Source organism: Pelodiscus sinensis, chromosome 19 (genome assembly GCF_052426305.1).
Source record: "Pelodiscus sinensis isolate ZL-2025 chromosome 19, ASM5242630v1, whole genome shotgun sequence".
NCBI lineage: Eukaryota > Metazoa > Chordata > Testudines > Trionychidae > Pelodiscus > Pelodiscus sinensis.
Window position 1 is genome coordinate 3,257,011 of NC_143070.1, and position 12,627 is coordinate 3,269,637.

Genomic DNA, 12,627 nt, shown 5'->3' on the forward strand with positions numbered 1-12,627 from the left:
GTGTGGGGCTGGGCCACGTCTGTACGAGGGCAGGAAGGGCAGCTGGTAACCCCTCGCTGCATCTCATTGCAGGTTTGAGATCAGAGGGGAAGGGCAGTGCGCCTACCTGGATGATTTTGGGGTGAGCAGCGCCAGGTGCTACTCGGACAGACATTTCATCTGCAGCCAGCCGGACGAGTGCTCTCGAAGGAAGCCGAGCGCCGCCAGAGGGGATACAATGTCGAAAATCACTTGAAGGGCCAATGCAGCCTTTTCGGGGCGTGCCCAGTTTTCAATAGGTCATCTCTGGTGGACCCCCCTACCTCTCCGACCGTAGATCTCAGCTAAAAGTACATCTTTTACGAGGCTAACATCATTAACTTTCAAGGAAGTCTCCATGGCTGGTACTACATGGGAGTGACCCTTTTTATTTAAAAAAAACCCAGCTTTTGTTTTAAAAAAACCGGTGTGGTTTTAGCCTGCTTGGTTATGAAGATACCCTGCTGAAGAAAACACAGCCTGAAAGAAAGACACAGAAAAGAGCCCCATTTATGGAACTGGTGTGTTAACTCTGGAACCTAGTGACAGCACTACAATCTTCCTTTTTTTTTTTCCTCTGTCATTTCCTGGTGAGAGTGATGGACACAGCATGCAGAGTAAGGAGGACTAGGCCAGGCTGCCAACATACTACAGCAGACCTTAGGCAAGGCGTATGTGTGGGGAGGGGGATCCAGGCCCTCAGAAGGGGCAGGCCTCAAGCAGAAGGAATAGGGTTGGGGGCAAGCCTCCCCTAGTCACCACTTCAGCATCACTTGCCACAGCTTCTGCTGCTGCTGCGGTAGTGTTGGACGGGCACACCAGACCTTTTTAAATTGCTGGGCTACGGGGCAGCTGTTCCCTTCCCCTCTGTCCTCCCTTGGGCATTTCTGGGACCAGGTCTCCCTTTTCCCCACAATGCTGGACTCCCAAGCATTCCCAGGTCAGCCAGGAGATACCATCCGTCCCGCATGTTCTGGGTTGTCCATGAGGCCTCCTCTCAGTGGCAGGTACCCAGGCTGTGTCCACACTGCGGGAGTTTTCCGGGATACCAGAGGTATGCTGGAAAAACCCAGCCACATCCAGCGCACTCCTCTGCTCTTCCGCTGTTTTTTGCAGAAAAGCAAACACACGCTTGTCTACTTTGTGCTATGAGGAATACGGGCTCCTCTGAAAGAGGAGACTTTTCTGCCACTTGGCTCCGTCTAGACAGGGCCAAATGGTGGAAAAGCCTCTTCCGGAAAAGCAATTGGAAAAAGCTCCACAAATTGTGGCGCTCCATTTGTGTCGCTTTTTCCCCACAAAAAAAGCTACAGTGTGGTCATAGCCCCAGTGGATTTCCAAAGGAAGCCCACACATTCGGCACTTTTCTGAGGTGCCAGAACCCACTCAGCTAGCTTTTCTGGATCCGGAGGTGTAGGAGCTTTTCTCGGAGCTATGTTCCTCTCAGAGAGTAGCCCAGCACCCTGTGGAGAAACCTCATTTCTGCTGCTTTTCCACGCCGTTTTGTCCTTTCGTTCATAACCCAAAACGTTCCCGAGCCCAGGGCTATGTCTACACTGCCCTCATTCTGCACCAAAAATATGCAAATGAGGCGAAGCACGGGAAAAAAATGCAGAAGAACGGCTCTTGCACAAGAGGGGGGGTTTGCGCAAAAACGGAGCCTCATTAATTATGCAAATGAGGCATGGTGATATTCCACGCTTTTCACCCTATTTGCATATTTTGGGGGCAGTGTAAACATAGCCTAAGTGAAGATGGGGACGTAGATTGACCTATGCACCGAGAGCGTTGCTTGAAATTCAGCTCCGGCTTCACCCCCACATAGCAATATAGTGGTTGCCTCACTGTTGCTGTCATATCACTCCGCCGGCCGCTGTATCATTCCGCCAGTCGCTCACATGCTTCCTTCCCATCACCAGAGCAGTGACCGGCTCACAGCTCTCCCTCTCTCTCCAGCCAGGTGTCTGGAAAACAGGGTCTGCCTCCGAGGATCGTTACCTTGCCGTGGTGGAGGGGCTTGCGTGTTCCGGTGATCCCCAGGGCTATGGCGTCTGGAGTTTGCTGCTCCTGGTAGGGTCACCCTTGGCGAACAGGCCTGGGGGGAGGATCTAGACTAAAAACGATTCACCCCAAGACTGTCATGGAAACTCTAAACTGACCTCCTGGGCGTCAGTCAGATTAGAAACGCTGGAGGAGGTAAAACCTACCCCTGAACACAAGTATAGGGGTGGTGTTAAAAGTGTGTCTAGTTGTCAGGCTACCTGTGTAACCCAGCCGGGCCCAGCCCACACAGGGAATGTGGACATGTCCCCTGGGCTCAGAACCCACAAGGCGAAGGATGAGGCACGGGTGTGAGACCAGAATGAAAGCAGGGAGGGATCGGTGGATGATGACACGACCATGACGGCCTTCACTAGTGCATTCGTTGATTCGGGTTCCATCCGCAACCAAACGTTTGGTTGATTTTGTTGGGATTTCCAGAAAAACATCCACGAGTTGCCCCCGATAGCCCCGCCTCTTTGCCGTCGTCAGAACCTCCTGTTCGAACCAACGCACCAGACTTGTGAACAGCTCTGTGCTCGTGAGCAGCAGCGACCACAGGAGGAGAGAGGCCCTGAGTGTAGGATACGGAGCCTTACACTTGGGAAGAGGCCAACGAGTCCCTGAACCGCGGTCAAGGCGTGAAGAGGCCAGTCTACCTTGGAAACCTCATGTCATGGACCGATGGGATAGATCGCTCGATAATTGTCGTGTTCTGGCCATAGCCTCTGTAAAGTACCTTCCACTGGCTACCACCAGAAGAGAGGTTACCAGATGGACCATTGGCCTGAGCCAGGTGGCAGTTTTGATGAACTTAACTCCTCTGAAGAAGTGGGTTTCTCTGCAGTGCTACAAGACGACTTTTTTTTTTTATTGTTGTGGATCTGGTTTTAAGTAAATCTGCTCACGATTTGAGGAGCAGCATTTTAAGGGTGTTTTTCCTGGATTTTTGTTGTTGTCCTGAATTTATTTATTAGTTTGTTTGTTTGCTTGCTTTCCTTTTTTTATGGAAACCCTGCCTGAGGAAAAAATTACTCCTCATTTTTATTCGTTCCTGGAGCTAAGATGGTTTGGTTCGGAGTTGCTCCCGGGAAGTAGTCAGTCCCTTCTCCTGGGCTTTGTATCTACTGATCCATAATGGCTTTTCGTCTCTGCCTACACTCGGAAGATTGAAGCATGTATGTTAATCACGTAGCTGGAGTCGATGGACCTTGTTTCTCATTTCCCTGCCAGCCTCACAGTGGGAAGCCGACAGAAGCAAACACTCCCATCAGCTTCCCAAACTCCTCGCACAAGCAGGAATACTGGCTGCTGAGGCGGGTGCTCTCTGAGTTTGATTTAGCGAGTCTTAACTAGACCTGATAAATCAAACACTGGAAGATTGATTGCGGTAGTGTAAACATGGCCTATGCTAGGAATCAAAATTAGTCGCCTAGTTTTCAATAGAGGTACACAGTGTAAGGCCAGAAGAGACCATTACAGCATCTAGTCTGGCCTCCTGCCTCACACAGGCCAGATAATTTCACCCGCTTGCCCCTGTAATGACCCTAATAACTTGTGCTTGGCCAGGGCATATGTTGGGAAAGGCCCCATTTCAGTGTCGGGCTCACCGTATCCAGAGGTGGCCAAACTTACTGACCCTCCAAGTCACATATGGCGATATTCAACAGTTCAAGAGTTGGGGTGCCGCTGAGGGCTTCAGCCCTGCTCCTGTGGAGAGGCTGAACTCAGTATGTGCACCCCGCAGAGCTGCAGCCCCTAAGCCACCTCCCTGTGGGGCAGAACCCTCTACCCCGTCTGTCCCATTCAGAGCAGGGCCAACTCTTCAACAGTGGCAGCTGGGCATCTAAATACCTATGAGAGCTAGGTCCCATTCACGTCACTGAAGCAGCCTCTTTGGATGCTCTCACACCAGAATTCCCAGTACGGGACCGCCCCCTAGAGAATGAATTTCAAAATAGTCTTCTAAAGTCTGACACACGACTCCAGACTCATTGTACCAGTGTAACAGTCTGGCTTTTCTGTAGCCAAATTGGAAGGCCAGTGCTAGGTCTGAACCAAAGCCGCCTTCTGCAGCCTGAAGAGCAGCAGCCAGTAGCTGTAAGGCCTGGAGTCACATCCTCACAGTTCCATCACAACTGTGTCACACCAGGCTGTGAGGAGGGACGTTGCCCAGATCGCTCCCCCACTGTCCCCAGATAAAGAAACAGATCTTGAGATGAGCAAAGAAGTTTGTGCGTCACGCCGTTCTGTCTGTCAAGAAACTGCTTATCCATTGAGAATGTGGAATCCTTATCCTATGAGCCTTGTCACGACACTTTCCTATTGTTTGTCTGTGTGATCTCGGTCTGGTTTGTAACTCTTTCCGTCTGCTGGATAATTAATTTTGCTAGGTGTAAATCAATGAAGGTGGTGGGGTGTAATTAGTTAGGTCATTTTGTTATGCTTAGTTAGTAAAATGATACTAAAAGAATTGGGTACGGTCTAGCTAAGCAAGACTCAGGTTTCATTATATAAACTGGGGTCCAAGAAGGAGAAGAGGAGAAGATCATCAAGAGGAACAGAAGGAAGAAAAGGCTGGAAGAGGACCAGGAAGAGGGAGAAGACCTGGAAAGAAGAACTCACCTCCGAAACGCAGCCTAAGACCAGAGACTGGTATTGCCTGCCTGTATCAGGACTGGTGAGCATGACGTTGTGCGCTTAGCATGTGTGTTCTGCTTGTTTGGGATTTGTCAATAAATAGAGGAGAAGGATATTACCGTGTGAGGCCCTTTCAAGTGGCTAAAGATCCTGCCAACCTGCAGGTTGTTACAACTTGAGCCCTAGGAATTGGGTACGGGTGGGTGTGTAAATTCACAGGGTTGCACCGTGAGCCCTAGGAACTGGGTAAAGGTGTGTGTCCCTACAGTGTGGAAGGGAGAGAGAAATTTGTGTGGGTAACACCAGACACTAAAATACCTTTCTCTTACCATGTGCTCTGCCTGATGCTGTTTGTCTTGTCTGCTCTTCGTGCGTATAACCCCGAGTACTGTCTGTGTGCAGAATAAATTTTGTTATGTGCACTGAGGTAGGCGCAGATGGGCACCATGCTGCCAGCCGCAGGAGGCTGCAAGCACTTGGCTAATCAGCAGGGCAGTGTTTGAATCTCTTCTGGACGGTCCCCCAAGCATTTAGCTTCCAGGAGTCACCGGCAAGGGGAAGCCAAGGTTTCCTGTCAGACAAAGGGGGTTTCTTTTGCTCTCAGGCTGGTTCCTCTTAGGGGTCTGAACCAAATGCGGGAAACCGCCCAGAGAAGAGTAACAGGAGGGAGCGGTGTCCGTTACCCTCCGTCTGCCTCCATTTATAACCGGCAATTGAACCCTGCCTCCGTATCGGGGACTTAAATGACCCCAGCGCTATTGCAGGAGTGAAGAGAAACTGACCCCAGCTTCTAGGCGCCGGCTCTTAGCTGTAAAAACCAGAAGTGCTCCTGTGGCATCTTAGAGACTCACCAAAATATGTAGCTGGAGCCATAGGACGGCTCGTTTTTGAAGTTATAGACTAATCCGGCTCCCCCACTGGCACGTATCTGTAGCACGCAGTCTGTAGTAACATGTACGCACCGCGACTGTCTCCTGTCTGAATTCCGGCCCTATTTATATCACGTACTGGCCGACCTCGCGGATGCTGCTCAGGTTCGTAGCTGTCATAAAGTTTCGTGTGGAATTTGTTCAATAAAAAGGAAACGTCGGTGCTTTATTTGAATGATTGTGCAGGGCCGGGGTTGGGGGGATCCGGGCAGGGAGCTGCGTGCGTGGCAGGGGTTGGGGGTGCAGGAATAAGGGGTGGGCGTGTTGGAGGGTTCAAGGCAAGGGGTGGAAGGGGATGGAGTGAGGGCAGGGGATGGGGGCCTGAGGGCAGAGATTTTGGTGGGGGCTCGGGGAGGGGAGTTCTGGGCTCAGAAGGGGACTGGGGGGGGCATGACTCAGGTCACCCATGGAGGCGAGGGTGATGCTGCTCCAATGGCAAATCCTCCAGGCCCTCCCTGGTGGGTGACGCTGGGGAGGGGCCTGGAATGACCTCCCAGCCTCCAGCTTATCCGGGGTGGTGGGGCAAGGTACCATGTGCCAGCCTGGGCTCCAGCTGACACCCCCCAACAGCTGATCTGGGGAGGGGGCGGGGTCTCCGGTGCCCACCCCTCTCCCCCACCTTCCAGCTACTTAGGGGCCCTCTAGATGCTCCCTCTACCCCTGTAGTTGGGCCAGGGTATGGTGGAGGCTTCCAACAACACTCCACCCCCCCCATCTTCAACTGGCCCAGCAGCCCCCCCACCCCAGCCTGCAGCTGGCTGGTGGGGCACACCCACCAGCAACCCCTCCTCCCAGCCCAGCAGCTGCTCTGGGGAGGGAGAAGAGGCCTCCAGCGACCCCTCCCCAGCTGATCCAAGGAGGGGGGGTGAGGCCTGCAGTGTCTCCCTGCCCCTGCAGCTCTCCGGGGAGTGGGGTAAGGCCTTCAGCATCTTCTGCTGGCAGCTAGTCTCCAGTGTCCCCCCACCCCCAGCCTGCAGTTGGTACAGGGGGGTGAGGCTGCCAACAGACCCCCATATGTCCAGCTTAGGGAAGAGGGAGAGTATCCAAAGGGCATGTCCAGTGAGCGAGGGGGGCAGGCGGGCTCCTCCATCCAGCCCTGTTTGGGGCAGAGGGGACACTGACCCTCTCTATGACCGGCCCTATGGAGCCCTGACCTCAGCTGGCCAGTCTGCTGCCTGTGCGACTGCCCCCAGTGAGTATCACGTCCCTGTTCTCTGCCCTTTCCACGTGGGGGAAAACATTCCCATTCCAGGCACTTCCCCTTTTCCTGGCACACCCTGTCCCTGACCTTGCTGTAAGTTAGGGTAAGAGGTGGTGTTCCCTCCTCTTTTTCCCACCCATGTGTGGAATCAATTTTATTATGTGCACCAAGGCATGTGCACCACCAGTAGAAAAACATGCTGTGGGCAGCTGTGGATGCTCTGCTAATCTGCTGGGCAGCATTTGAATGTCTCCTAGGTGGCCGTCCAAGTGCTCATCTTACAGAGAATCCTGGTGAGAGGACACTGCATATCATATTGGGGGGCCCTAACTCGTAAAATGGTTTGGGAGAAGTTCTTGAACAAACGGACTCAGAGACAGACTCTAAGGCTACGTCTACACTCGTGGCTTCTTGCACAAGTACGGCAAGAATCCGCAGAGCGTCCACACTGCCCGCCGGCTCTTGTGCAAGAAGACTTACAGTACAGCGTGGTAAGAGAGGGCTTCTTGCACAAGAGCGATGCTGTTTTGTAACAGGTGTAAGCCCTCTTGCACCGGAGCTCTTGCACAAGAGGGCAGTGTGGACGCTCGGTAGGGGTTTCTTGAGCAAGAAAGCCCTATGGCTAAAATGGCCATCGGAGCTTTCTTGCACAAGAGAGCATTCACACGGCCATGGGTGCTCTTGCGCAAAAGCACAGCGCGCACGTGGCAGTGCGGACGTGTTCTTGTGCAAGGCTTCTTGCACAAGAACCCTTGTGCAAGATGTTCTTGCACAAGAAGCCGCCAGTGTCGACATAGCTTAAAAGATTGTGGCAAGGTCAGACCTGTGGGCGGCATTAGAGTGGGAGAAAGGCAGCCCTCGGAGGGGAAGAAAAAGAGCCAACTCCCTTGTTAAGGAGGATGGGGTCAATTAGGAGCAGCTGAGAAGGAGCTAGCTCCGGCAGATTAGGGATGAGGGGAAGACTGAGCCACTCTGGCTCAATGAGAGCCAGCTGACTCCACTCCCAGCCTGCCCCAGACCTTTTAAAAGCTTCCCTGGGGGGGGGGGGGGGGGGTGAAGGGAGATAGAAAGACAGGGAGTGAGGCCGTGTTGGGAGTATTGTGGCCAGTTCTGGGCTGCCCACTATAAAAAGGAGGTGGCTGCATTGGAGAGAGGTCAGGGGGTAACAAAAGTGATGAGGGGCTGCAGCACATGACCTACGAGGAGAGGCTGAGGGATTTGGGTTTGTTCAGTCTGCGGAAGAGAAGAGCGAGGGGGGATTTGAGAGCAGCCTGCAACTCCCTGAAGGGGTTCCAAAGAGGATGGGGAGAGGCTGTTCTTGGTGGGGACAGAACAAGGAGCAATGGGCTCAAGTTGCAGCCGGGGAGGTCTAGGTTGGATATTAGGAAAAACTATTTCACTAGGAGGGTGGGGGAAGCACTGAGATGGGTTCCCTAGGGAGGGGTGGAATCTCCATCCATAGAGGTGGTCAGGACATGGCTTGACGAAGCCCCACTGGGATGATTGAGTCGGGGTTGGTCCTGCTTTGGGCAGGGGGCTGGACTTGATGCCTGCTGAGGTCTCTGCCAGCCGGACGATCCTAGGAGTGTGAGAAGCCGACAGCCAGGCTCTCCGTGATAGAGCGAAACAGGAGGCCAGGCTGGGCTCCCTGTCCGCCCGCCCCAGGGCAGACTACTGGGCTAACCTGTTCTTGAGGGAAAGCTGACTGGCCCCACACAACAGACAGGAGGGGCTTTGCTGGGGGAGAGCAAAGTCTGGTCAGGATACAAAGGCCACAATAGAGAGAACAACCAATTGGTTTTGGTTTTCTTTAGAGCAGCACGGTTACAATCTGCCTCTCTCGAGGGATTTGTGGGAGCTAAGGTTTTCCGTAGCTCTAAGATAGTCCCTTATCTTTGGCTCCTAGTTCCTCCTCACTCAGTAAAGGTGCTTATTTGTCAGATGTTAAGGGACAGAGAATAAGACCGAGAATATCTTATTATTGCTATATACATCTGTCAAGACTGTCCCCCACTCCAGCATGACAAATGCAGAAGTTGGGGGCCCACAAGAGTACCCTAAAACCTAGCCTCTTCAGGCTCTGGTACAAAAACTCCCTTCCCCCCCATACTCAGATTTTAGGGCACTTGTTGCCACCATGAAGTGCTTTTGAACCCCAAAATAAACACAGACAGAGGTGGACACTTGAAATCAATCGCAGGGGTACCCCGAGCTCTTTTGCTCCAAAAGGGCTTGAAAAAGAAAAGAGAAAAACAAGTGGCAGTCTCTGGTAGCTGACCCCTCATTCAGAGGTCCGGACACACACGCAGACCTTCCAGGACACAAGAATCAACCAATACCAGTTAATAGAATTAAAACCAATACTATCAAAACAAAGCTAGAGTTGCAAGCATAGTAAATTTGGCTAGATGAAAAGAACAAACATTTGATAGAGAGATTCAGGGAAAGTCCCCTGGGCTGTAAGATTTAGTTACAAAAGAGAGGAAAAAACAATTAGCTCAGACATGAGTTCCAAACAAGGAAGACAGTGAACCCTGATGCACTAAACTTTTCCCTATTTACACATTGTAAGAAGTCTGTTCTTGGAGAGACAAGCGTCCCCCATCTCCCTCAATCCCTAGGAGAAACTGCTCTGATCTCAAACAAAGAACAAAAAGAGAAAAAACCCTCTTTTCCAGTTTGAAATTCCTACCTGCATTGTTATTGGCTGACTGCCCGACACCTTTGCTAGGTACCTGAGTTACCCCTAAGTCACCAGATGCTGGTCAGCACGCCTGATTATAACAAAATCCATGGCATGCCCACATTTGAATATTGCATACAAATGAGGTCACTTCATCTCCAAAAAGATATATTAACATTGGAAAAAGTTCAGAAAAAGGCAACAATGATGAGGGGTTTGAAATGGGTCCTATATGAAGACTGATTAAAAAGACTTGGATTTTCAGCTTAGAAAAGAGGAGACTAAGGGGGGATAGGACAGAGGTCTATAAAATCATGACAGAAGTGGAAAAAGTGAATAAGGAAAAGCTATTTACTTGTTCCCATAACATAAGAATTAGGGGTCACCGAATGAAATTAATAGGGAACAGGTTTAAAACAAACACAAGGAAGTTTTTCTACATGCAGCATGCAGTTAACCTGTGGAACTCCTTGCCAAAGGAGGTTGTGAAGACTGGACTTGAACAGGGTTCAAAAAAAGAGCTAGATAGATTCATGGAGGTTAGGTCCATCAATGGCTATTAGCCAGGATGGGTAGGAATGGGGTCTCTAGCCTCTGTTTGTCAGAGGCTGGTTGACAGGGGACGGATCGTATGAGGATTTCCTGTTCTGTTCACTCTGTCTGGGGCACCTGGCATTGGCCACTGTGGGCAGACAGGACCCTGTGCTAGATGAACTTTTGGTCTGGCCCAGTCTGGCCATTCTTATGTTCTGCTTGGTTCCTTTGTGCAGCCCAACTTGACTCTCAGATTTGCCTGTCTTGCAACCATCCTTTCATTAAGTGGTGCGTCTGGTGGGCTCCTGGGGAGTTGGGTGTCCCAGTGAATTGTTGGGTGTCTCTTCGGTGGTTTGTCCCCCAGTGGGTCCCCAGGGAGTTGGAGAGGTGGGGACTGGACATTCTTGCAAAGTTCTTCCAAAACTCAGTTTGTCCGAAAACACTTTGTCCCATGGAAATTACTGCAGGGCAGATGATTCCTTCCTGTTTGGACCAAACACACCCTCACCCCACCCTGTTGGAAAAGTGAAATTTTCTATGGAAGGGAAATGCCAGTTTCCTACCCACTCCAGTCTTTAGGGATGGGAGGACTGTCAATGGGGATTTTGGCAACAAACTTCCTTAAAGGAACCATGGGGGGGGGGTGCATTTGTACCCTTTGCACTCTTCCCCCCCTGTATATGGGCCTGTATTTAACACAGCCAAATGTGTGTATACATCATGCAACTATGCGGCTGCTCTGCTATGGTGCAGGCAGCAGAGGGAGCCAAAGCTCACTCGTCAATGCACACAAAACGGATATCAGACAGTATCACAAAGAAAAAAACAGTTTCTTGCCATTTCAACCAAAAAGGGCAGTGTCTCAATGACTTGATTACCTGCATCCTGCTTCAAAGACATTTTAACACCAGACTTGAAAGAGAAACCTCTGAACTGTCATTCATGCTTAAATTTGACACTTTACGCCGGGGTCTCAACAAAGATGCTAATTACTTTATCCATTACAAAGATAGCTTCCCCAATTATCACCTCTCATATCATTAGCTCACAGACATTAACCTCCCCCCCCCCCCCATACTCCCTCTATTCTGAAATTTGATTTGTCCTTTTTATATGTGTTCACTTTTTTTGATTGTATCCCTTTGGTATGTATGGTCATGCCAATTTTCTTCCACAATTTGATCTGAGGAAGTGGGTCTGGCCCACGAAAGCTCATCCCCTAATAAACCATCTTGTTAGTCTTTAAAGTGCTACATAATCCTGTTTTTTGTTTCTTAGAGCGTGATTCAGTGGTAAAAGTGAACCTCAATGTGACCAGCTCCCCGGCTGCTATAGATCGGCCATGGCTCCTCCTCTGAGGCAGCTAGCCAAACCGAGATTTGTGGGTGCCGCTCCCTCTGAACTTCCTTAGAAACCCCCTCTTGGGTGCTGCCGGGAGAGGGGTGCCCCTGCGTAACGCTCCAGCCCCCTGCAATAAATTGAAAATATTATGCTTTAAGTGCTACAGTCTGATGTCATCTACCCCCGCCCTGCAAGGAGTTGGCTACATTATACATTCAAATGCACCTCCCCTTCCAGTAACACGCGCACGCGCACACACACACACACTTGTAAATTACACACTTTGCTACACTCCTTGGAGATCATGTGACTCAGGCTGTGTCAGACCAAAGACCCATGATTGTGACTTTGGCTCCAGCTGGCATCAATCAAGGGAGCTTGGCCAGACAATGCTGGCTGGGACTATACTGGGGTCCCCAATGGTTTTTGGTCAGCCCCCCCTTTCCTGCTTTGTGCCCCACTGGAAGTTGTGACCAGGAGCAGAGCTGGGGTGGGAGCCAGTGGAGAGGCCGGGGCTGCAGGTGCATATGGGGTTAGATGGGGGTTGGGTGACACCCCTTCCTCACTTCACATAGGAGCTGCCCCCCAATACTCTATTGCATCCCTTTTAGAGGGGGCGCACCCCACAGTTTGAGAATCACTGGGCTATGGCCTGATAACTGTAACTATATGTAACTCTTATGGCAGGCAGAGCTAGCAGCAGCCAGGGCCGGGTTCGATATCTAGGGCTTCCTCTCCAGCCATCCAACACTGAACCAGCTCCAGCCCCCACTCAGTGACCTGGGAAATTCTCACACCCCTGGGAGGCAAAACTTCCCCTCCCACATGCAGAGTCGGAGTGCGGAAAAGAAACTTTTCCTAAAAGGGGAGGGAAGGAACGTGACGTTAATTTGGGAAAACACCACAGACAGGGCCTCCTAAACATAAACCACAAGTGAATGTCTCACTTCAAGTGGGCCGGGTGGTGTCCTTTTCCTTTCCGGTTCTTTTAAGCCTAACAACGTAAATGTCCCTTCACATTCCCAGCCCTTCTCTGTAGCCCACTCCCAGTTGCTGCCGTTGCTCAGGGCAGACCAGAGTTCAGAGGTGCAAACGCAGAGTTCACCTCCCAGCCTGAAGGGGGGGTAAAGAGGCATCGTACTCCCTCTGCTGGTCACTGGCCAGCTGCTTGCTTGCTGCTCTCTGGCGCCCCCTGCCTCCTATTGGTCACTGCCAGCCACCTGCTCACTGGCGCCCCCTGC

General features: G+C 51.4%; 2 protein-coding genes across 6 annotated transcripts in view; both read left to right on the plus strand.

Moving 5' to 3' along the window:
* Positions 1–5,791, plus strand: part of LOC102456961 (C-type lectin domain family 2 member D-like) — a 56,020-nt gene extending 50,229 nt beyond the window's left edge. For all 5 annotated transcript variants that reach the window (XM_075913821.2, XM_089770715.1, XM_089770714.1 and 2 more), the window contains one exon: positions 73–5,791. In XM_075913821.2, the coding sequence (XP_075769936.2) occupies positions 73–235 (163 nt within the window). In that variant the 3' untranslated portion in view covers positions 236–5,791. The remainder of the gene's footprint in view (positions 1–72) is intronic.
* LOC102445187 (zinc finger protein RFP-like) overlaps positions 1–12,627 on the plus strand; it is a 397,132-nt gene that overhangs the window by 192,470 nt on the left and 192,035 nt on the right. The window lies entirely within an intron of this gene.